This window comes from Balearica regulorum, chromosome 8, assembly GCF_011004875.1.
Source record: "Balearica regulorum gibbericeps isolate bBalReg1 chromosome 8, bBalReg1.pri, whole genome shotgun sequence".
Taxonomy (NCBI): domain Eukaryota; kingdom Metazoa; phylum Chordata; class Aves; order Gruiformes; family Gruidae; genus Balearica; species Balearica regulorum.
In genome coordinates, this window is record NC_046191.1 from 20,703,311 (window position 1) to 20,728,671 (window position 25,361).

Sequence of the window (25,361 nt, forward strand, 5' to 3'; positions counted from 1 at the left end):
GTGGTTCACAAAAAGAAATCCCAACATTGTTTTTAGCATGCACTGCTAGCCTCTGTACCAAGACTGCTAATGAGGCTGAAGATTAACTCCTGAATTGTGAACTCTTTGCTAATACTCTATAAATGGTGGCTGTTCCTCATCACATTTGAAACATGCCTGAGATATGCCATGAAGCGGTTTATAAAGCCACTCCCATTCTTTCATAAATGTGTATATTTTGCTGAGGACTGTTCAAACTGTAAAGAATATTAATGTATCTTTAAGACAGTTGTGGTGGGTTGACTGCCACAGTACAACAGTGATGTCTACAGACTCGGGGAATGACTTTAAAGTGATGTGAAAATTGGTAAAAAATGAGACCAACTACAAAAATTCTAAGAGATTCCTATCCACCCCCCCCCCCCCGGTCTCAACAGCAAAGTCACTACCAAAAAAAAGATGCCTTGCCATCTCTGGTTTCTCCCAGCTGCCAAATTGCTGATACATTACTAGCTCTCTGGGATTCAAAAAAGAAAAGAGACAGTCTGTTGGCATTGTAAATATTTTTTTCATTTTAGATCTTATTTTTAGATATATTTTTCCTCAAAAATAGGACTTTTTGGAGGAAAAATTTACATCAATTGACCAGATTAATGGAGTAGTTCTTTCTAATTTCATAAGATTCGGCAGGGTCTTGGAAAAAGACTGTATACAATCTCTAACCATACAGAAATTATATTTGATTACTAAAACTAGAATGCCGTAAACATAGCATCTACAGAAAAGCTTGTTCAAATACCTCTAGAATACCATAATGTCTCAAAATTAAGATATAAAATCCTTGCAATGAAATGACATAGAATACATTTCGTAAGACAATCTTTGCATACATTCAGGGAGAGTTATTAGCCAGCATGTGAAGTCTTAGAATAACTTGCATTGCACTTCCAGCCAACTGTAAGCTTGACGCATTACCTTGGAAGAATGCCACATTTCCCGCTGTGCTAAACTTACTGAAACAAATAGGAAAGCAGCATTGCTGTGTTACATCCCTGCTTTACTGTTGTGTAATTGGACCACACTACAGGAACAACACTTTATATTACAAACATTGAGTTACCATTATGAACTTGTGACTTCACACTCTCAGCACAAGAGAAATGAATTTTTGTCTTACATGAAGAAATAAATGAGTATGATAGAAGAGAAAATATTAAGAGAAGTTGTGTTTCAAAGCTCTGTTTGCAGTTACAGTTTTAAGACAAAATAAATTTTATATGTTATGACATTGTTACACTAGCTGGAGATAGAATGTTTAGCAACGCCAATAGCAAAAGATTACTCAGGCCTTTCCAATTTAGGGGTAAAGTCTTCACTCTCCCAGCGTACCCAAGCAGAATAAAACAATAAAAATTGATCACAGAAGCAGTGAGTACAGGGAGATAGTTTTACACTTACTGAAATACATCTAATTCAACTAGGAAAGAGAGCAAAATACTTACGCTGTATAGTCCCTGCTGGTAAAATGTCTTCCTGGATTAGAAGAGAAAAATCAGGGATTTAATCTGCAACTGGGTGAACAGTGGTGCCCTCCCCTATCCTGGGGTATTAACCAGCCTTTCCCCATGATTTTGTCCGCAGATGAGATTATCCCTGAATGGCTACATCTCTAACAGCAGACGATACCCTAGAATGACTATATCTATACGAGTAAGCAGTGTTGCCCAGCAGAAGGGGGTCTCTACAGCAGAACAGTTGGCATTAAGACCCGAGATGCACGTAGTGTTTACTTCAGCCTGGTTCTAACCTAGCCTTGTAGGCTTGAGCAGCTGACATAGACACCCGTGTCCCTGCAGCTTCCGCATCACGGCTGCCTGTGCTGACTATCTTGAAGAGGCACAGAAGTGCTCACCACGAGCAGGACGCGCAGCAGCAGCGTGTCCCCCTGCCTGGGCGCATGCTGTCCTGCTGGCGACCGAGTCAGTGAGGATAACACAGAGGCACCCTGCAGGTAGGCCATGACTAAACGTATGACTACATAGGAGCCATTCAAACTTGTCTATATCTACCCCCAAAAAAATAAAGTAGTTATGCCAGATGCTGGTAACAGTGCAGCTGCATCTCACTGCAGGCTGAAAGATGCATTCAAGAAACGGGACTCAGCTCTGTTTTGGCTACTGCAGCCACATGGCTACCAGTACTCAAGCTTAGCCATGCAGTCCCAGCTCTCTCGCGGAAAACACTCAACGGGGCCAAAATCTCTCTGAAATATATAACAATTCCTATTTAAGTATTTTTAAACTATCACTGTATAGTTCTTGAATTACAGGGATAACAATTCCCACCCCAATTATTTTATCTGAGAAGAAATCACAAGAGAATACACTTGAGGACAGAAGAGGGCTAACATCACCAGCGGTTGCCATGCAAGGACATTTACAATGGGAAGACTAAGGTGTAGACACAGTGAGGCATAGCCCAACATCTAACAGCCAGCCACGAGCCAAGCAAGAGGCTGTGCGTCCCCAGGAACAGCAACTGGTTTACATATCCTCAAATGCATTTTCTGTCCACTAAAGAAAACACAGATAGCAGGAAGAACCACTCAGGATGGCCCTATATGCTAAACAGGAAGACACACCAGGTAGGAGAAAAAAGAAAGAATGTGTTAAATTATATTATAAATAGATATTTTTCTATAATCAAATAGTCCTCAAAGTATAAATGTTTTCTTGCCCTTTTGGTAATACTGTCAGATACCAACCAAAACCATACTTCTTTCTTTTTTTTTTTTTTTAAAACATTACCAAATACAAACCAAGTGCTTGGTTAATACTGAATAATATTTACAAATGTGGAAAATATTCAGTACGTAAAATAGCAGCGATAAAAGTATTAGTAGTATTAAACAGTACCATTAAACACTATTATTGAGTAGTAATAATAAAAGTAGTAGTATTTACAAATATAGTAATAGCAATTACTTTATTAAAAATATTACATAAAGTAATAGTAATCACTATTTTTTAAAGTACAGTAATAGTAGAAATATTATATAATATTAATAAATAGAAGTAAAAGAGTATAGTACTATTTAACAATATATTTCAGAAACTTACAAGTTTTAAGAGATTGTTGTATTGTAATGGTGTCAGATTGTAAATTGATGTCTTTTATAAGTATTGTGATGGAAATCACATTATAATTCTTTCCATTAAATTCTGTTCCACATGCAGATCCATAATTAGAACTCATTTGAATGGGTTCAAATACTCTGGTGATATTTAGAACCGTTCAGGGTTTATTTTACAGAAGAAAATGTCTTTTTATTTTTTCTTTCTGAAAAAAACTTGAAGTTCAGCATTGGACCAAGCCAGAACTAAATGCTGCAGATTGGTTGAACAAGCCAAATACATACAAATCGAAACTTAGTGGAAACGTCTGCTCCAGAAAGAATCTTGTCCCTGCCATTGTAAAGCACGTCCTAAATAAGCAGTACTGGGCATTCAAGATGGCAGGAGATGCTGCTCAAGAATATTTAGTTTGTTCCTTGATTCTCCATGACATCTCCTATGTTTGTCTCTCTCTGTAAGCAGCTTCCTTTGTATAAAGTGTTGCCTGAAATCTTAATGCTACTCACTCCTAGGGGTGCTGAAATTTAGTAGCCTTGCCTTCAGCACTAGCAGTGAAAACCTCTGGGTGGTATCCTGAAAGACCTAACATGGTCTAGGGCTTAACTGGCTGCCCACCAACTTTTCAACAGCAAGGTTCAATAAACGAGATTTTCCTGTAAAGTGTCTGTGTTCCTTAGAAATGAGGATGTAAATTGTTTCTGCAAAATTTTGTAGCCGAATTGTGAAGTGTGTGGTATTGATGCTAGTTTATCTTCTTAACAACTAATTTATTGAAAAAAATCCAATACACATTAAAGTTTTACTCTCAATAAACATGTTGATTCCATTGGAACATTAAACTTAAACAATCTTTTCTTGCTCTCCCAAACAACCTCAAGTAAATAAACAGGATTTAAATTCAGAAGTCTACAGGGGAAGGGCAGATGAATTCTGATGGAAGTTAAATATCTTGGGGCACAGTTGAACCCAGAGTTTAATCTCTGAAACACCCTCACCCCAATATACAAAACATTTCTAGGAAAATGGATGTTTGCTCTGACATCCAGAGCCACAACAGGCAGTATAATATAGTTAGGAATCTTGAGAAGTAGCAAAAAAGTAAGCGTAGCAACTACAATTCATTATAACCAGAGACACCGTAATAAGAAAAGATAATGCAAAAACACACGCTACCTAATAAAGCAGTTTTGAATGAAGACTCTATTTTGTCCTCAATCCCCTAGCTTTGCTTTGTATCCCAAACTCCATGGAGAATGTACTCAGAGATGCTCATGGCAATACAAAGCTCATTGACTTCAAAGGACAGCACAAAGGAGGGAAGAAAGATTACACTTTTTGAGGCTTTTGAGAACTACAGTAAATGTCTGAAAAGAAACAAGAGCAGATATATTTAAAGTAGTATTTGTAAAGACAGACTAGTTTCTGACTGTATGGAAAATAGAAGTTTCTGTAGGAAATGGGGTCTCTTGAATACATGTGGAATGTGGTACTCTCAATAGGCTGGCTACAACGGAGATTAAATTCACGACTTACAAATAAAACAGCACGAGCTTCAACAGCTTGAACTGAAACAGACAGCCAAAGCTGTAATGCCCAGCTTCTGTGTACACCACAGACTTTTGTTATGGTCTAAAATGGTATAAACCACCTTCTAATCTAAACCATCCAAAGCCCTGGAAGATAAAATCAAATATGAATAATCTACAGAAAGACATGGCTCCTGGCAAGACCACCAGCAAATTTCTTTCCTTCACTCATCTCTGAATTTTTATTTTTTTTTAATCTTTATTTAACAAACCAAAACCTTTTTCAAAGTGTATAGGCTACTGAAACTAAGGTAGTCCATATTGTATATATCATCTCTAGCAATCCAGAGCATTTTTTGCTGATTGTTAATGGTAGCAAAGCACAAATTTCAGAAATATTTTAAAACCTTGCATTTTAAACAGTAACAAAGGGAGAACCCAAAGAGTGAACTCAAGATTTTGTAGCACAAATTTCTACTCTAACAGTTTGCAGATGAGTGGCTATTAGTCACTGAAAGGTACAACGCTGCACCCACTGCATGCCATCTTTGGAGTCTTTGTGGCAAGCCATCTGCCAGAGTGGTTTTCAAAATCTCTTTCACTACCAACATCAGACAACATCTCCTGCAGTTTGCTAAAAAGCAAAATTTTGACTGTTATCCAATTCTTTTCTTTAAATCATAAAACTAAATGGTTCAAAACCAGAAATAGGCTCCCCTCCCTTGAAGTGACAGGAAAGGGGGTTTTGTTTTCTTTCCTCCCCTCTGAAGTATTTTCTGAGAATGGTACACATGAATACAGCAACGATGTGTTCACCATACACAGAACAGACCTGAAGCATCATTCAGTCACTGTAATACATACAAGAAAGAGTATGAAAAACATGCAAGATTTTACCAAAACATTCATGTAAGATCTTGCCTAAAGCACACTTCAGTATATCAACAAAAGTAGTAATTGTAATATAGGTTTCCAAAACCATGAATATTATTTGTTATTTTGCTAACAATGCTTTTGTTCTAGATCCATCTACCGTTTATATACACTACAAAGTATAATTCAGTCCTCTGATATAAAGTAACTGTGAACCTACATTACCAATCGGAATTGCAAAAAAATTCAAAATCCTTCTACATCTGCCAATCATGAATATCATCAATGCACGACTTTAGGTCAAAGTTGCAGTTGTTAGCTTATGCTAGCTAGGTGACTAAAGGAAAGGAATTTAAAGGAAAACGATCTAACTTATCTTGATCGCCTCCCCTGTACTATCTAAAGAAACAAGCCTATCCTCTGTATACATCCCTAGATCAAAAATAAATTATGATTCAAATTAAAAATCAGAAATTATATAAAATATTTTGAACAATGTACATGCAAAACAGCTGAAATAAATTGGAAATGTAATTCAGTATCAAAATTTCTAGTCGAAGTATTATGAAGTTGATATTCAATAGAACAGCCTATCTCACAATCAAGCTCAAAACAAGACACTTTATAGTTTTCTTGATTTATACTTTAAAAATACATCAAACAATGCAATTACATTCTAAAGCACAGAAGATAAACATTATCACTAGTTCCACAAGATCTTCAGTGTGAGTTATACCTGTGACTTGAAACAATGGACTTGCCATATATTAGAACCTTGTTTTAATTGCAAAATGAAATATGAAGTGCTTTAATTCTCCATGTAAATGATACAGAAAGACAATGCAAGTTCTAATAACTATCACAAAAGTAATTACATTAATGTCACAGGTTCCTATACACGCTGCTTGTTACAGCTCTGCACAGTATCTGCCTGTAGACAGAAATAATTCCATTGTGGCAAGATCCTAGCAATGCATCCCAGGCACTGCCAGGCCCCCAGAGGGTGGCCAGTGGGTGACTCAGGAGTTAATTACCCAACAAAGAGTAAAGTAAAATTGCATGAACACAGAACCTTGTTAATGCCACTAAACACCTTGTTCAGTTATAGCTATCCTCATACAGGGCTGTCTTGCACTGTGAAGATATATGGCCAATGCTTGGTCAATGCAACTGATGATGACAATCTGTATGATCTGTAATGTACATTAAGGATGATAGTGAAGTTCTGATTTCAAAATGGCATTCAAAGCAAAACTAAATTCATTTCTATTAGCCACGTAGGTCTTTACTATGGAAGTACTACCAAAAGTGCTCAAGTGCTTCTAATATTCTGCGTGTATTCCCACACAACACCAAATGCAACTAGGAACACTAGCATTCTGCAACATCTGCTTATTTCCATACGCTATTAATAATATGGAGAATTTATAAAATTCTCAAAATACATATCTAGAAAAGAAATTCTAAGGGGACCACGATCTGTTCTCTAAACAGTTCTTTGGGTTGTTTTGTTTTCAGTCTGAGAACATCTCTGCAGTTTTGTTTTTTTTTTTAAGGAATATCCCTAAGCCAAATGTAGTCTAAATAAAGGTCTAAACGAATAAGCCTATATATCAAAGTGGTTTACCCAATTAGTATGTCCTCTGGGGCGGGGGAGGGGGGGTTGTTTGGTTGGTGGTGAGATACATCAGAGAAACATGCGCTGGTCACCCAAGAAGGCATAGTGTTGTTGCACTTTGGAAGCAGCACATTTTTGTTAACTACATACGAAGCGATCACTTGTTTCTCCCCTAAAAAGATGCCCCAAGCAGCACTCAAATGATTCCACTGGAGAGAAATGTAAAGATAGAAGAAGGTGGAAGAGAAATTTGAACTTACTCCCTCAGTCCCAAATAAGCACACTAATCACAAGGCTAGTGGCTACTTCGGATCACTGGAATTCACTCCAAAGGCTTCCACCTCCCCAGAACATGAAGGATGATCTCTGAGACCTGGATCAGGAACCCACAAGCAATTATCTTTACTCCTCCTCATTCACCTTCCCTTTCTACTTACCTGAGATTGGTCCCATCTCTCAGAACAGCTCAAGAACAACACAGGAAAGCAGGCATACTTTTAACACGACATTTTTCATTATTCTCATTTTCCTTATATTTCATGCCTGCATTTCTCTAACTCTACAGCTCCATATAGAGTTTACCCTGCAGACTAATGAACACTTGTGAAATCATGGAACTCCTTACAGCGCAATTTTCTTGAGTTTTGCCCAGCCACAGAAACTGTTTGTCAAATACATCTGAGAGTCTAGACCATATTAAAAGAAGCTTGATTATTACTAACCCCAGTTTATACAGTTGTCAAGACAACAGTGAATATCATCATCAACAGAAACCGTTTCTATTAAACTGGAAATCACAGTTGAAGCCTCACTCCCATGTTCACATTATCCAAAACCATATGCAAATACGTGAATGCAAAATTCCAAGTGAACTTCAGTGTCTTTTTATATTGATCTAAACAGACAAGCAAACTTTCTCTCTCCTTTCCCACTTCAAAGTACGAAGAATTATGTTTAAATCTTCCTTTATTAACAAGAAGTCTATACAAAAATACTCAGCTTTAATTTTCACTTGCAAAGCTTTCACGCATACTAACTCAGTCAACGTTCACAGGATAGACGGTACACATATTCACCTACAAGTAGGACCCATTCACGTATTTAAGATTTCACCAGGCTTACTATCTGATTGCTCACTGCCATAAGCCACCATGGTCGCTTACAAACTCAGCTGATAAGTAAACAATTGCAACGCCAGATTCAGATTGTTAAACACTATGGCTTCATTTATCTGACACCAGGTTCATGAAATCTACACTAGACATGGCCTAAAGCATATTACTAGTACAGGGTTAAAAAGCAATCTATCATCTACTGGAGTGGTTAAAACTCCAAAGGTTTGGGCTGCCATTCAGAGGGACCTCAACAGGTTGGAGGAATGGGCCTACAGAAACCTCATGAAGTTTAAAAAAAACAAACCCAAACACAAAAAAAACCCAGTGAAGTCCTACCCCTAGGAAGGAACAAGCCCAGGCACGAATACAGGCTGCGGCCAACTAGTTGGAAAGCAGCTTTGCAGAAAAGGCCCTGAGGTTCCTGAAGGACGAGCTGAACATGAGCCAGTCCTTGCAGCAAAGGCCAGATGCATCCTGGGCTGCATTAGGTAAAGCATCACCATCAGGTCAACAGGGGAGATCCTTCTCCACTGCTCAGCACTGGTGAGACACACCTGGAGTGCTGTGTCCTGTGCTGGGCTCCCCAGGGCAAGAGAGACATGGACATACCGAAGCAAGTCCAGCAAAGGGCCACCGAGGTGAAGAAGGGACTGGAGCATCTGTCAGATGAGGAGAGGCTGAGAGAGCTGGAAACATTTAGCCCCCCCCTAAGCAGAGAAGGCTCAGGGGGATCTTATCAATATATATAAATACCTGATGGGAGGGAATAAATACAACAGAGCCAGACTCTTCTTAGAAGTGCTCAATGAAAGGGCAAGGAACAACGGGCACAAGTTGAAACACAAGGAATTCCAGTTAAAAAAAACCCCAAACACAACAAAACCTTCCCCCCCACCAAAAAAAAGGCGGCGGCGGGGGGGGGGGGAGTTGTTGGGGGTTTTTGTTTGGGTTTTGTTGTTTATTGTGAAGATGTTTGCTCAGAGAGTCTGTGAGGTCTCCATCCTTAGAGATATACAAAACCTGGCTGGACACAGCCCCGAGCAACCTGCTGTAATTGACCCTGCTCTGAGGAGGAAAGCTGAGCTAGATCAGTAATCAGTAGTGTTTATTTCATCTTTATCTCATCCTTTTTAATTTTCTATTCTTGTGTGTGTTTTATAATGCACATAACACATTAGTACAGTGGTACATCTATATAATTTGTAAAGAAATAAACATACACATATTGCTCAAAACCATTTTGCTGGTGCACAATCAAAATAGTTTGGACACCGCTGGTCTAGATCATCTCCAATGGTCCCTCCCAACTTCAGCAAGTCTGTGATTCTCTCTTGATACCAACAACAGATGCCTGGACACAAAGTGAATGAATGGATTCAGTGGAAAAAAAAAATTCCCTTCCTGCCAGCTGATGTCTGTTGCTTTTTTCCTTTACCTCATTAACTCCCTAAACCTTATCTTCTTCTAAACTGATATTAATAATGGGGTTTGGATTTCTTCCGCACTTCTTCTAAAAGTTACTTTATATTTGGGAGAACGATTCATTGTGGGTTTTTGTTTGTTTTTAAGACTCCTCAAGGTTACTTTACGCTATTTCCCAGGGGAACGGTTACTGCAGCAGTCCACATTCTCGTTTTGCAACCTATGAAAGACTACCAGGGTCAGCATACAGTTAGCGCTGCCTTTTCCTCATCCTCAAATAATTATCTCCTCATAGCAGCCAAATCAGTCTAAAAGCTCCTTTAAATTTCTAGATGAAGCTTTACTGAGGATCAGGATCCAGATTTCTAACAGTGATTATATATTAAGAACAAATTGAGCCCTGTTTAACAAAAGCTTAATGGTCTTCCTTATGCAACTTGACTTGATACATTATAGGTATATATCTATGCTATTTTTCTGCCAAGTTACTACATAAAATACCCAATTAAATTATTGTATACACATTCAAGGTATGTAAAGTGATAGTCTGTCCATTTATAAACCCCAATTCAAAAAAACTAATGTGCTTTTATTGTTTACTTAAGCTTTGCAGTTGCATTAAAATGTAATAATAAATAAACCATTTGGAATACATTAATAAAATAAGCAAAACATTAACTGAATTGAATGCTTTATGACTTTATGTGGAATCATAAGTACACCAAATTCTTACACTACCACTCTTTATACACTGAGTAATGGCAAACTACTATCAGCTCATTATCTCATTCAAGGTCTAAAAAAATATGCAAAGTAGAACTAGAGAAAGTTCATATGCTTTATCATCATTTTGAAACCCTTCAGAAAGTTTATTTTGCATACATCTATATACATAAACAAGAAAGATGATTTTCATGTAATCCTTAATTTGAATACCAGTCAGTTTGTGAAGAGCTGGAAAAAGAACAAGACCCTTCTTGGATATTAGTGTTTGTTTATGCAGAGCACAGTGATATTCATAGACCAGAAATGTACTGAAACCCATATTAAATTGACCATTTTTCTCAAAGAGAAAGTTAAAATGGAAGGTCTCTTTCCAAACAGGAGAACTGGGGGAAAATGTTCATTGTTATCTCTCATCTGACAGACCAGTAGTACCACTTTGGGAAATCAGAGAGGATTTGGACAGACTGCTCACTCAACTTAAGGCTCATCTGAGATCCACATATATCCACTCAGCTATCCAACTAGCATTTTGTTGTTGTTGTTTTCATGCCCACATGATTTTAGTGTCTTTGTGCAATGTGCAACCCTCTCCACATGCTTCCCTTACCAAAAGGGGGCAGGTACCTCACAATACTGAGGCCAGCAAATCTATGTGTCCCCACACCTGGTCCACCATAGTTATGGGAAAGCAAAGTGAACTTTAGCAAGTCAAAATGTACCATTTGAATTACATATGCTACAGATAATCTTGGGATCCAAATAGAAAAATGCAGCCACCAAGGACATGGGGTGACTATGTAGCAGTTGAAAGAACTGTACAGCCTAAAATAGCAAGTGTCTTTTACACACATTTAGAAAAATACATGCATATACCTCTCTAAATTAACATTTTGCACCTTTTATGTGTTACTCAAGTATGTTATAAAAGTATACTACAGTCTTAATTTAGAAAGTCAGATATTTTCTTTACCTCCATAAAAACAACTAAGAAGAAAATCAACCAGATAATATTGACTGCAATTAAGAGAATTCCAGCACTGCACAATATCTGTCACACTTCACAATCGATAACTATTTCTCAGAACAGCTTGTACACTAGCAGGAATAGCCAGGATACAAATTTATGAGATAGTAAAGTGCTTTTTATTGTATGCATGGCATAGAATCATGAGAATCTTCTACACAGTCCTTGTAACAGAAACATGACCTTTGAAATGCCAAAGCTCCCTTTGCTAGTGAATGTTTACCACCAAAGAGCTGTCAGCTCCCAAGTTTTTAAAATATTAACTCTGCTGATTCATGTATCGCAAAACGCCACAAACCTACCCATGGAATGTTGTTACAGGAGAGCAGCAACTTGAAATCCAATTTATTGGATATACTAAAAGTAGCTGCATACGCCAAAAGTTCCCCAAATCTTTATTTTAAATCAGTTTCCATTTATCAGCACTACACAAAAGATCTATGTATCCCAGGTGACCGACCACATAGGGAGAAAACCCTAAATTTATGAAGCAAAACAAGCAAAAAGCAAGAAATTGCAATTAGAAAGGTGAATGCCATTATTTTTACAGCTATTTGCAACAGTAGTAGTTGAAATATTCAGAAAGGAAAGAATATAATTTCGGGGTAATAAGAAAGGGTTCAAAAGAAGCAAGTTGCATTTCAAGTCAGAATACCCTTACAAACGCTTATTCATAGCGGTGTACACGAAACAAGAGTATCATGAACACAACATCAGAGTCATGCAAATAAAGTCATTCACATACAAACCTAACTTTAAAGAGATTATGAACACAATCAAAACAAATGGGTGTAATTAGTTGTTCAGGAAGATTCTCAGTATTTTTTGTTGTTGTTTTAACTTTTTACTACACTAATGCAAGTCTAAGAAGTTACTCTGATATCAGGCAAGTGAAATGAAGCACTATGTTTGCATCATTACATTTTATGATCCAACTTTCAAAACCTTTAAAAGCACAGGTCACTATAATTTTCTGATCCACAGATAATACTATAATTAACATGTTCCTGATTATGCAGTGAAAATCTATCTTTGATTCTGCCACCATTCAGTATAGTAATCATTCCCTTTTCCCAGTACTATAGCTGGCAAGTTTCTTTGGAGTCCTGTACCTAGATACTCTACAGTGCAAGTAAGGGTGACAGAAGATTCATGTACTGATTAATTTTAACCTCCTCTAATAAGCATTAAGTGCAATGATATGAGGATATTAAGCAAAATATACATCTCTACAATATATGAAGGACCAGATAGATTTTAATGTTCCATAAGCAAAACCAAAATCATGTAAATCTGGTGATAAAAATCAGAGTACATAGTAATTACATACATAAAAATCAAATCCAATTTAAAAGCAAACACAGGTTTGTTCAAACAGCATTGTACAATTGCTTTAACACTTACAGAATTTAGATGAACAATATTTTCATTCACTCACAGTTTAGTATAAATATAAAGCAAGGCACCCCTTAAGCATTTTAAATAACAAATTAAACATTTACGTTTTTTACTGTGCAGTCAGGCTTAACATTTATGCAGCTTCAAATCCAAAGTACAGCCTCAAGGGAAGCCTCTCCACTGACAAATTAATACCTTAGAGAATAGAGCTGAATGGTGGCAATGAACTCATTTGTTCCCCCAATAATGAAGAATGACTCTTTCTTTACCACATCTGTGACTGTTGCTATGGTGACCTAGACTTACCTCATTGCTTCTCGAAGTGCTCCTCGCTCACTAAGAGTCGTGTGCTTGATGTCATCAAAATTATTTTCTAGTTTCTCACAGTTCTGCAACAAACGGACAAATCCATGTAAGGTCCTTAAACAGTATATTGTACATGTATTAACATTAGTCAACATCATGCAAACAAAACTGATTTATATTATGTAACCTCAAATTATGCATTCTGTTTTAATTACACAGGAGTCATTAAAAAGACATTGAGAACTCAGAAACAAAGTAAACATGAATTTTATTATATGGCTGTCATGGAAATTATCTTATAAATGTTCCATAATGAAATGTATAGAACTTTTACTTTTTTCTTCTTTGGGGAAAAAAAAGAAAAAAAAAAGGAAAAAAAGAAAAAAATTGCATTATCAGAATGCGAGGCTACAAAGCTACTATACACACACAGACGAGAAACCTAAACGTGCATTTTAGATTTATAATAGAAGTTATAAATTCTGTCCCAATGAAACAGGCAGTGTTGTTGGAACAACCAATCATATTTAATTCAATTTTTAAAACATAACAGAAACTGAAAAGATTAATTGTTTATAGACACGTCAACCACTTAATGTTTTTTCTGGATTAGAGCTCGCCATTATTTCTAAAAGTAATATGAAGCCAACAATTTTGTAACAAGAAATGAAATAAAACTTCTCTCTATTGTGGTAATTATTATCAAATGTGTGGCTGGTTCCATTACTCCAGAGTGCTGATCCTTTTCTTCTGCTCCCATAAAGGCAGTAAAATTGATTCAGCAGATGCTGGGGAGCACTGAAATTTGTATCTGGGCAAAGTGAGTGCGAAATACCAGTAAACAAGAATGCTCTGATCATCTGCATCACCCATAGGATTTTTATATTCTCTTGAGGCTTTGTCAATATAGGAGGCTCTAAGGTTACCCCTGTTCTCTGCAGCATCTTTCTCCAATACCAAAACTTACCTCTGGGAGGCATAATTCTGCCATATGGGTGTAAAAGAAACACAAGTTGCAAGCCTAACAGTTACTATTGCTAGTAACCTTGAAGGCAGGCTTGTCAGGGTCTTTATGCGGTAAGCTTTAGAGAAAATATGGGCACTATTATTTCGTCATATTGCTTTCACAGTTTTTAATAGCTGAATTAATTTTCAAGTCCACCTCTTAAACATAGCTGTAATATATACAATAAAAGTTACCTATTGTTATTTCTTTTGTGCATTGATTCTTTATTTTTATAATTACAATTTGAGGCTACAAAAGCATTATTGGAAAGGAAATAATTAGATATTTGTAAATGACCTAACAAGATATTTTAGCTTGTACAATTAACATTTAAAATATCATTATTTTTAAATAAGATTATGGGCTTTTTAATACAAAGTTTTAATGCCTTAACAATACATTTCTGAGCAGGAGAAATGAATAAAGCTACACTTGGAACTTCTGCAATCTCTTCTCTCCCTTATAAAAAGTTATGCATGTCTTAAGTATGAGTAGTATCTCATGGCTAATTTGATATTATTTCTTTGTTTATATTACAATCAGCTCTCCTTTACATGGCAAAATCCTACTCAAAAACTCAAAGGGATTATGTGAGAAAGACAGGGAAGCTCTATAAGGAAGTATTCCATTATTTGGATCAGCATATATTGACCTTCAGGTCCAAGCACATACAGGTAGGTCAGTCATTTAAAATATACATAATAAATCCAAATCAACTGCACTAATTAATAAAGAATTCCTGAATCATCAGTACTAAACTGAAAGTATCTGTGCAAGCAAAGTCAAATCTCCCATCCTCCAGGAAAACAGGCTAAAGGAAATACCATTTGGAATACTGCTCCAAGCGCCGAAAGAGAAAAGCCCGTGTTTTAACAACCCTGTGCCATCAGCATCTCGGGACAGGTTCGGAAATCTGAGCATCACATAGTTCATTTCTCTTGACCTTGTGGTATAAAGCATGTAGAAACAACAAAGAACCCAAAGCATGCAAGATTTTTATCAAACACAACCAAATCTTCTCTATATCGTACAAGCCAAAATAACTGGTGCTCTCCATGTGGAAAATGCTGAAAAGAGTAAGTCCAACTGGTATTTCTTCTTTGTCTATATATACTGTGTTAATCAGCTGAAGGGCAACAAAGGTGGCCCATATCTAAAGAAAATGCTGTGATCATGCAGCCTTACACACACAAATATTCCACCTTGACTATAAACACAATGTGAAAATGAATAGATAACCCAGAACAAAAAAAATGGAACAAATTTTATAAACTCAAATAATAGATGCTGTACCGATTCATTTGGCAAGAAGATGAACTTCTACCATTTCTGAGAATTGTTTCCGGACAATATCTTTCTCAGCTACTTTCAACCAAATAGCTCTCATCCAAGATACAGCAGTCAGAGAGCAAATAACTTTACCATTAGGAGAAAATGAACTAAAAACTGAGCCAGATGCAAACTCCGGAGGGAAGATGACCTCATAGTACTATGTCATCAGTTACTGCATCCATACTGAACAGGAGAGTGAACAAATATTGATCATACCCACTGCTTTCCAGTTAGAGCTGCAATCATCCAAAACAATGTGTTGGATCCCCTCAGAAAAAAGGGAACAGGGTGTTTGATATACCAAATATAAGCGTAGCTACAGGTGTATAGATGCCGCTTATTCATGGGTCTGAGTATCAGCTCGCACACTACATTTGTAGACCATCTGAAAGGACAGCAGTTTATAAGAAAGGCTACCAATATGAACGAAATTGTGAGCATGAAAATACTCTGAAGAATGTGTCTGGGACATGATGAAACTTTGGTAGACCATGACCAGGGTGAGCTTTACATTCTTTAGTATTAAATCAGTAGCAAAAATTGAGCTCATTCTATTATCCATGTTACCAAATAGATTAATATGTATAAACATCTTCCACAGGGCAGTATGCTTTGGCCCATAATACTTCACAGATTTAAGTATAATGAGCAATTAAACCCCCAGGTGTTTCATTTTGAGCAGCAGTTAAAGTAAAAAAAAATAATCAAAACACAAGCAATGAAAAAAATTGGGTTTGGTGGCTTACTGCCAAGTGACTTTCTGTGGGTTTTGATAAAGTCTAGAAGTTTTAACTCTATGATTCAATAATTATATAGTACCCTGTATGTCATCACTGTTGACAGATCTATAGTGCTGTATGATACTAAACTAAATACCACCTTTAAGAAGTTCAGGAGGAAAAATAAGTACAGAGATGCAATTAGGGACATGGTCATCATAAGTCAAACTACCACTGCATGTCAAAAAAGCCACAAAAGTCTAAATATTGCTTCTTAAAGGATTCTAGCATAAATATTTTGAGATTTTAAAATGAAACTTCATTTAAAATGAAACCTCAGAAAGCAAGAGAGTGGGGAAGAGTTCTTATATATAAATAAATGGCTTATCATATGAGATCTGATCTTGAACTACATGACAATTAGTCAGAAAGGGAGATATAGACTGGATATCCACAAATGTCTGTGGCATCACACATAGCATACTGCTGGAACATCTAATCAGAAATGAGAAAGATGAATGATGAATGTATGAAGATGAGGAAGAAGAAAGATTAATGAACAAATTGAAAAGTTTTTCCTCCCATAACCACAAAAATCTGACTTTTTTTCCTACTGTAATTTATTCTTGTTACTAAAATAAACTGCAAGCTTTGGGAGCAAGGACTACATGCTCATAATTCTGTATCTTCCGTTATGGTAAGTGATAATAATAATAATATCATTACATTTTATAATAATATTCTAACAGTCTGAGGAAAGTCAGCAACTACCAAGTCCAAAATACTCTTACTCTTTGACACCAGTTGTAGTAACAAGTTAGCTCACATAACTGGAGAATATAGATAAAGAATCACTCTAGTTTTAAATAAAAATCTAGGATTCTTGCAAAAGTGAAGTTGTACTTTTTAAAACACATCTCTAAACATTCCTCAGCTTAGCTTTCTTGTATATGTTTTTGTCTTAAATGGGAAAAGCCCTCTTCGCTTGACTTAGTCATGTGAAAAGCAATTCTTGATTTGGCCTCTTGGGTCAAATGCAAAACTTTGCAGAACTAGATCAAAAACCAAAAGCAGTCTGTTGCCTGGTGTCACCACAATAAATCTCCTTTGTCAGCCCTGAGGAGAAGGACTTGGGGGTGTTGGCGGATGAGAAGCTCAACATGACCTGGCAACATGCACTTGCAGCCCAGAAAGCCAACCATATCTTGGTCTGCATCAAAAGAAGTGTGACCAGCAGGTCAAGGAAGGTGATTCTGTCCCTCTACTACATGAGACCCTACCTGGAGTACTGTGTTCAGCTCTGGGGTCCCCAGTACAAAAAAGACGTAGACCTGTTGGAGCAAGTCCAGAGGAGGGCCATGAAGATGATCAAAGGGCTGGAGCACCTCTCCTGTGAAGACAGGCCGAGAGAGTTGGGATTGTTCAGCCTGGAGAAGAGAAGGCTCCAAGGAGACCTTAGAGCAGCCTTCCAGTACCTAAAGGGGCCTACAAGAAAGCTGGAGAGGGACTGTTTACAAGGGCATGGAGTGACTGGACAAGGGAGAATGGCCTTAAGATGAAGGAGGGTAGGTTCAGATTAGATATTAGGAAGAAATTCTTTATTGTGAGGGTGGTGAGACACTGGAACAGGTTGCCCAGAGAAGCTGTGGATGCCTCATCCCTGGAAATGTTCAAGGCCAGGTTGGATGGGGCTTTGGACAACCTGGTCTAGTGGAGGGTGTCCCTGCCCATGGCAGGAGGGTTGGAACTAGATGATCTTTGAGGTCCTTTCAAACACAAACCTTTCTATGCTTCTGTGAAATATCAAAAGCATTGCTGCCTCTGTTCTGCCACGACAGGGCTAAGAGTCAGAGTTTTGAGAAGACCATAACTCAAACTCATCCATTCTGTGATACAGTGTTAATAAAAGAAGTGACCACACTTCCATTGAAATCAGCCTTAAATCTTCCATCAAGTCAAATGAGAGTGGGATTGCACTAAGCCATATCCTGCTACTATAACTCTATCCTGAAATACTTCATGTAAGACTTTCAAAAGTATTAGTATTACAGATAATGTCTTACACACATTTTGAGATAGATGAAAAACAAAATCTTTTGATCTGACAACGTGTAAGACCTATTCTAAGACAGCCTGCATCACTGAAGTTGAGTAGATCTCGTATCCTAGTTGATCCACTGCCAAATCAAAAGCCTTACTTAAAATACCGTCTCTCTTCCACAAAAGAAATTTTAGGTAAATACGATTGCCGAATTCTTGGAATTCATTGCTTCCACATGGTTTTAGGAATTTTTCTTAGAAAGCTTCACTTTTTTCCAAACATTCTTGAAAGTAAATCGCACATTTTTATTGTCAAATGTTCTCTGTGTATTAATCATAAGGAACGCACAGCAATTGAAAGATGCAACAGCTCTCACCTGTTTAGTTTGCATTTACTGTATTTTGCTGCTAATGCTAAAACGAATTCATTTTTCTCCTGTTTTCTCCTTTATAATCCATGAAAAAGGTTCCTACAGTATATGTTGTGTCTTAATTTGTTAGTGTTTATGTAGCCAAATTTTAAAATGTGCATATTAAATGTATTTGTACCTAGATTTCTGAGTGCTTAAAATGAGACAACCTGGTCCAAATTCTGAAGGATGTAGTAGCTCCCTCTGATATTTCAATTAGTTACTTTTAATGACATAGGCTCCAATGACAGATTGCCAAAACTGTTGGGGACCTATAGAATCTTCTGTAAGTACCTATGTCCTGTACAAATTCAGCAAGAAAAGCCTCAACTTTTGGTCCAAAAAATACCTTAAAAAGTCAAGTCCCACATATGCCACAAGGCAGACCACATTAGCTAGCTCTTTTGAAAATGTTGGCCATACTGTAGAAGTGATCTCCTTTAAGAAAGTTGTAATAAAAAAAAGCTGACTTCTTTGGGGGACTATAAAAAAGTGTAGATAGCTTATTTCCATATTGATCTTCTCATTGATATATAAAATGGTAACATCAATAATCACTTGTTATTCTGGAAATGTGAATTATTTCATCAACAGAAAACTTTAGAAATAACTAACTTGTGTTTTATAAACCTAGAGCAATATTATAATAGTAATCTAAACTGTTATATATTGCTGCAAGGATAATTATTAAGGGAAAACACAGCTGACATTTTCTGATTTATGCACACAATCAGAGATGGAGTCCAAGGACTGTGACATAATTATCTTCATGCTAACAATTTTTGTAAATCTCTTGACAGAATTTTAGCTAATTTTAAAATGCCTTCTGAAGATTAGCACTTAAAACTGTTGGGGAAAATAGCACAATTTATTAGCAAGGGTATAATTGTAAACCTTCCAAATACTCATTGTGAATATCATTTAGACAGTAACTCCTGCTTTAGCAGCTGGTATATAAGACTCCAGTTTATGGAATCTTGAAACAACAGAGAGAGTAGAATCTAATTAAACAGGATACATGCCAAAGCAAAATTATTAAAAACAGACTAATAGACAATTGTCACGAATTTGGAATAGCACATCTACTTCTTTTGATGGGAACTTATGTAACACTGTTCTTTATTCCAATGAAACCTAAATATTCTTAGCAGACTTCTCTCTTGATTTGGAACAGACTGTCTTCCTACACTGAAACAACACAAAAAGCTAAATGGTTCCATTGATCTTCTCACAGACTTAAGCACCCATCTGCTATAGGGTAAATTGACTTACATACATTGCATTTATTCTAATGCTGGTGCTACAATTCATTAAAGTTATTCAGTAGCCAATAGCTGTATTCCATACACGAAGCGCCCTTAAACTATCTTCATATTGATCAACTAAACAAAACCGATGGCATTTGCCAAAGGGTTTTCTCTAAGAGCATTCTTAAAAACTACACAAGTAAAAGGATTGTTTGATCCTAACTGTAAGATGTTCGGATCTACACAATAGCTACCTACTAAATTCCTCCTTACTATTTCCTGTGACTCATTTTCAAAGGGTTCTTATTCCAAACAGGGCAAAAAACAGCTTAAAACTGATACCTGACCAGCTGTTCACAAAGGAAAAATAGGTATTTTTTTAAATATGTACATATTCCTAATATCCACAGAAAGTATATTGAGCCCTCAGGTATTTACATAACATTTGACAGCATGTCATTCATAATACATGAACATTTGTTACATCAATTTTTTTATGATGTGATACAGCCACATTGGCCACACAGAGTCTTTGAAAAATATAGATATTAATACATCAAAAATAGCAGACTTCCAACAGAAAACCAGCTCTAAATGTTAGTAAACATATAAAAATCAATAGAAAAAATATTAAATAGGTTTGTGGGTGGCTTCAATCAATGCCTAATTAGCATAACCATGTTCATTTTTCTCAGGATTTTAAGAGGAATATTATTTTTAAGGCACTAAAAATAATGCATATGCAAACTCAAACACAAGTATCACATTTTCTCCACAAACAGGAACATATTGCTAAGATAGAACTGATACCAGGAAACTTTGATGCATGAGATTTTCTGAAACTGTATGTTTTTTGTTATTAATTACCAGAAATATTGTCAATATAACTGGGAATACTGAAGTGGAAGCAGACAATTTTGGATTTTTTAAAGTTTTCCCATTTTAAAATACTGTGCACTTAATCCTTAAAGACAGGTAATTATATAAAAGTTAATTACTTGTTAAACATAGATAACACTTTAGTCTGCAATTTTACCGGGACTGTGAAAGATCTTTCAATCTGAGATGGCATTCTGCTAACTTCCTTTTCATGCTCTTTCACGCACAAATTTCAAGTGGCAAATTTATAACAGCCTTCATGTTCACATAAGGGTATGGTATCTTGCTTGCATTCAACCTGCTGTTGTCAGAGCAGATGCAGACACCACGTGTTTTGGCAATGGATAACACATCAGATAGTAGTGATACAGGGAAGATGAGAAAACACATTCTGAAAGGACCAAGCATGCAACACAAAGAATAGTAGACCAAAGAACACAAAAGAAAAGAATAAAAAGCTACAAAAGATATGCAAGACAGCAGAGGCACAGCTGGAAATAATAAAGGAGCAGAGAATGCAGGTGATGCCACTAGACAGGACATTTTATAATGTTCCTCCCCTTGTGACTCAGCTTTAAAAGACAGAGGAAACTTTGAGAACAAAAAGGAAGAAAAACCTTTGCCTCTCCCACTTTTTTACTTCTCTTCCTGGAACAAATGTTAAACTTGATCAGTAGATGAATAGGAGGACTTGGCAACAAGCTACCGGTCCGTCTGCATCTGAAGGGACTCTTTTAAGATTGTTTCCCTGTTTGGGATAGGGCTCTGTAGCAGGGAACAATACACATCATCTCTTAGAATATGGCAAGCTTCGTCTAGATACTATTTCTTTTTTAATGCAGCTGTAGTCCTGCCTTTTTCCTATTGGAGAGCCTGAGCACTACATGAAAGCCTTCACAGAAAAGTTTAAGATCCTGTGCGGGACCCATTCTTGATGGTTGAATCCTCTGATTCTCCAGTACTCATAGCATAAATTTACAATTTAATTCTTTAAGGGCATGAAGTCTAAGTAAAGAAACATAGGCTCTACACAGAATTTCTAAATATACTATTTTCACTTGACAGTGAAAACATAACTCAGTAAAGATTAGTAAGAAAAAAAAAAAATATCCTAAATGCTGTACCCTCTCCCCTCCCCATACTTTCCCATACCTCAACCTAGCTTGCTTTTCCCATGGAATTCTTTACTCTGCTTAGGCAAATATTCCCCTGACTCACCGAGATTAAATAAAATGAGAATATGTAGGTAAAGACCAGATTCATATTGAGAATTAACATTTACAGAGCTCATAACCAGGAAAAAAGAAAGAATCTTTAAAATGCAGGTAGAATTGCACTCCTAAGGAACAGATTATGTTCTTGACCTTCAACAAAGAGCATAAGAAAAAACACATACCCAAAATCCTCTGCTTTTTTAGAAGTTGAATGACCAAGAATTTAAGGAATTAACCCCACATATTTGAAAGTACCAACTTACAGGATCCCTCTTATTTTTCATGTATAGATAAAGAATTATTAAATATAAGAGGTTCTCAAAAATTAAAGTTACAATAAAATGCTTAAACACCATCCTGAAACAATGCAGTCCAGCCCTGCTTAGAGGAATGTAAGCAAATCACATGTAGCAGGCCTGCTTTCTCAGCCAAAGATGCCACCTCTCATCTTTTACAAGGCACATTTTATTCTCCAAAACCAGTATTTTTCAGAAGTGCCACAACAAAACATTTTCTTTCGTGGTTCTGTGTTCACCATGCACTACAGCTCCCCGTGGCTGCCTTAATATATTAATTAAAAAAAAAAAAAAAAGAAAAAACACACAGCAGGACACAATTTTCCCAACCAATTCTGCAGAAGCTAATCTGCCTAAGCTATTTCTCATGATTTTGCATAAGCTTCTTTCCCAAATAACTATGAGACTGACTAGGCAAGTGTGCTGGTTTTGGCTGGGATAGAGTTAATTTTCCTCACAGTAGCTGGTATGGGGCTAGGTTTTGGATTTGTGCTGAAAGCAGTGTTGATAACACAGGGATGTTTTCGTTACTGCTGAGCTGTGCTTACACAGAGCCAAGGCCTTTCCTGCTTCTCAGAACACCCCACCAGCGAGTAGGCTGGGGGTGCACAAGGCGTTGGGAGGGGACACAGGCGGGACAGCTGACCCCAGCTGACCACAGGGATATTCCATACCATATGATGTCATGCTCAGCATATAAAGCTGGAGGAAGAAGAGGGAAGGGGGGGACATTTGGAGTGATGGCATTTGTCTTGTCTGGAGATCGCTGAATATCTGCCTGCTTCTGGGAAGCAGTGAATTAATTCCTTGTTTTGCTTTGCTTCTGTGCATGGATTTTGCTTTACCTATTAAACTGTCTTTATCTCAACTCATGAGTTTTCTCACTTTCACCCTTCCGATTCTTTCTCCCATCCCACTGTGTGAGAGGAGTGAGTGAGAGGCTGTGTGGTACTTAGTTGCCGGCTGGAGTTAAACCAGAACAGCAAGGTCCTACCAAAGTCCTCCCCTAATCTTACAGATCATGTCTTTCTATTGACAGTTATAGAAAGACTTGTACCAGCTAAACCACATTCCATGTACTACTTACTAAATTGTGTACTCCAAATTCTCTCCAACATCTAAAAGACTTATATAGTCTAAGTCCCCTGGAAAGAGCCCAATGCTAAATACAAGGCCAAGAGCCAAGGAACTGGTGACAGTCAAGGGACTAGACTCATTTACAGAGAACATTGTAGGATCTATGACTTCTGGGCTCTAAGCATCCCAAAGTTTCTGTCCTGCAGGAGGGGTAGGAAAAATCCCATCCTCTGCTTAGCTTAGTAGAAGAAAAGTGACAAATCTGCATGAAAAAATATGCCACTGCCTGTGACTGATGATATTTCTTGTCATAACCATATGTGGTTATACGTCACTATAGTCACTGGCCAAATCCTCATAAAGGAGCATCCTTCCTCCAAATTTTCTTTGCAAAAAACTGAAACAATTCAATGAAAAATACTATTAAGATCCATCCTCTGACTTGGTGAATTACTAAGAAAAGTGTATATGCACTTCTATTCTGGATTATCGTGTTATCTGAAAATCAGTATCACAGCATAAAAGATGACTTAGGTAGCAATGAAACAAATTTCCTCATGTGACAGTTGAGGGTACTTACCACAGGCAAAACCAAATATGAAATTGAGACTAGATTTCCCCAGAGGAATAACTGGAAATATTAAGTTTGCTTGAGAACCATCTACCTGAGTCAAAGGAATAAGAATTAAGGACAAGGCTGCAGCCAGTAGAGCACAACCCTTGTATTAAGATCCTGGTGCAGTTGTGTTACATGCTGACACTTTGTACCAGATTTTCCATCACTATCATTCCTCGTGAAAAACTGAAGAATGGTTTGACTTTAAATAACCTGAAGCCCATTCATAAACTATGAGTGCCATATGCAAACACCAACAAAACGTTACCTCAGCTCTTATATTTGAAACTACATGTTGACTCTGAAGTAAATGTAGATGATAGCAGGACATGGCATGAGAAGACATATAAGTGATTTGACAATTCACATATCTCTGAAAAAAACTAGGCTACAATTTCTCCTCTAATTCCACTCTCTTTGAGATTCAAAAGACATGTCCTTGTACTGAGATGTTCAGGAAAGCCAAGTCTTTAAATACATTTTATATTAACTGCCATCTAAAATAGCTAAGTCAGATGAAAACTTGCTGGCTTTTTTTTTTTTTTTTAATAAAATGCCATAAAGAAAAACAAATAGCGAAAACACTACTATATTTATATGCATTCTTTACTATGCTCATCACTAACTGGTATATAAACCTTATTGTAACACTATAGGGTCCACATACAGTAAGACAGTGACATCATACTCTGTAACATATACAAAGTCAGAAGAAACAAATGGAAGTACACAAAAAAACCAAACATGAAACTGGAAAGCATGTATAAGAATGCAAAAGAACCACTAAATTAGTTCACTGGGAGCCAAAACTGTTTAACAGTCAACACAATTACATATCTTTAAATATCATGCATCAAGCCAAGTTGGCCAAAACAAAAGCTTACATTCATTGCTATGGAGGTAGAAAGTCAAGTCTTGCAGCAGTGGGGAGACAACAAAGTAGGACAGTACAAACACTGTTGCTGTCAAATATTTTTTTCCCTCTTGAAAAATATTCAGAAAATCAGAGGTATGGGGCTATTACAATGATTGCAGATCCTATGAAGTTACCACTATCTGTTGCGTCATCTAGACACACAGACATATTCAAAACTGAGGGAAAACTGCTCAAATAAGGGTAAATTTCTTTGAATAAGATGCCACACATCTTTAATAAGCTTGAGAATCTCCCAATACAAATTTATGGGAATAAACGGTATCCATTTCTTTTCTGTAAGAAATTACATGAACAAGAACTTTCCTATACACAGAAATGAACAGGGTTTATGTGTAGCTACATTTGTCAGAAGGGCATTCAAAAGCTCTTTTCACAATGAACATTGGAAAGAGCATTATGAGAACGCTGCTGTAACTCACACACAGCTTAAAAACAGCATCAGGATAAATATATACCCTCAAGTCTCA

At 36.9% G+C, this 25,361-nt stretch overlaps 1 protein-coding gene across 1 annotated transcript in view; it reads right to left on the reverse strand.

Moving 5' to 3' along the window:
• The window catches only part of DPYD (dihydropyrimidine dehydrogenase), a 361,699-nt gene that overhangs the window by 299,962 nt on the left and 36,376 nt on the right, over nt 1-25,361 (reverse strand). The window contains 1 exon segment of the mRNA XM_075759993.1: nt 13,122-13,204. Within this exon segment, the coding sequence (XP_075616108.1) occupies nt 13,122-13,204 (83 nt within the window).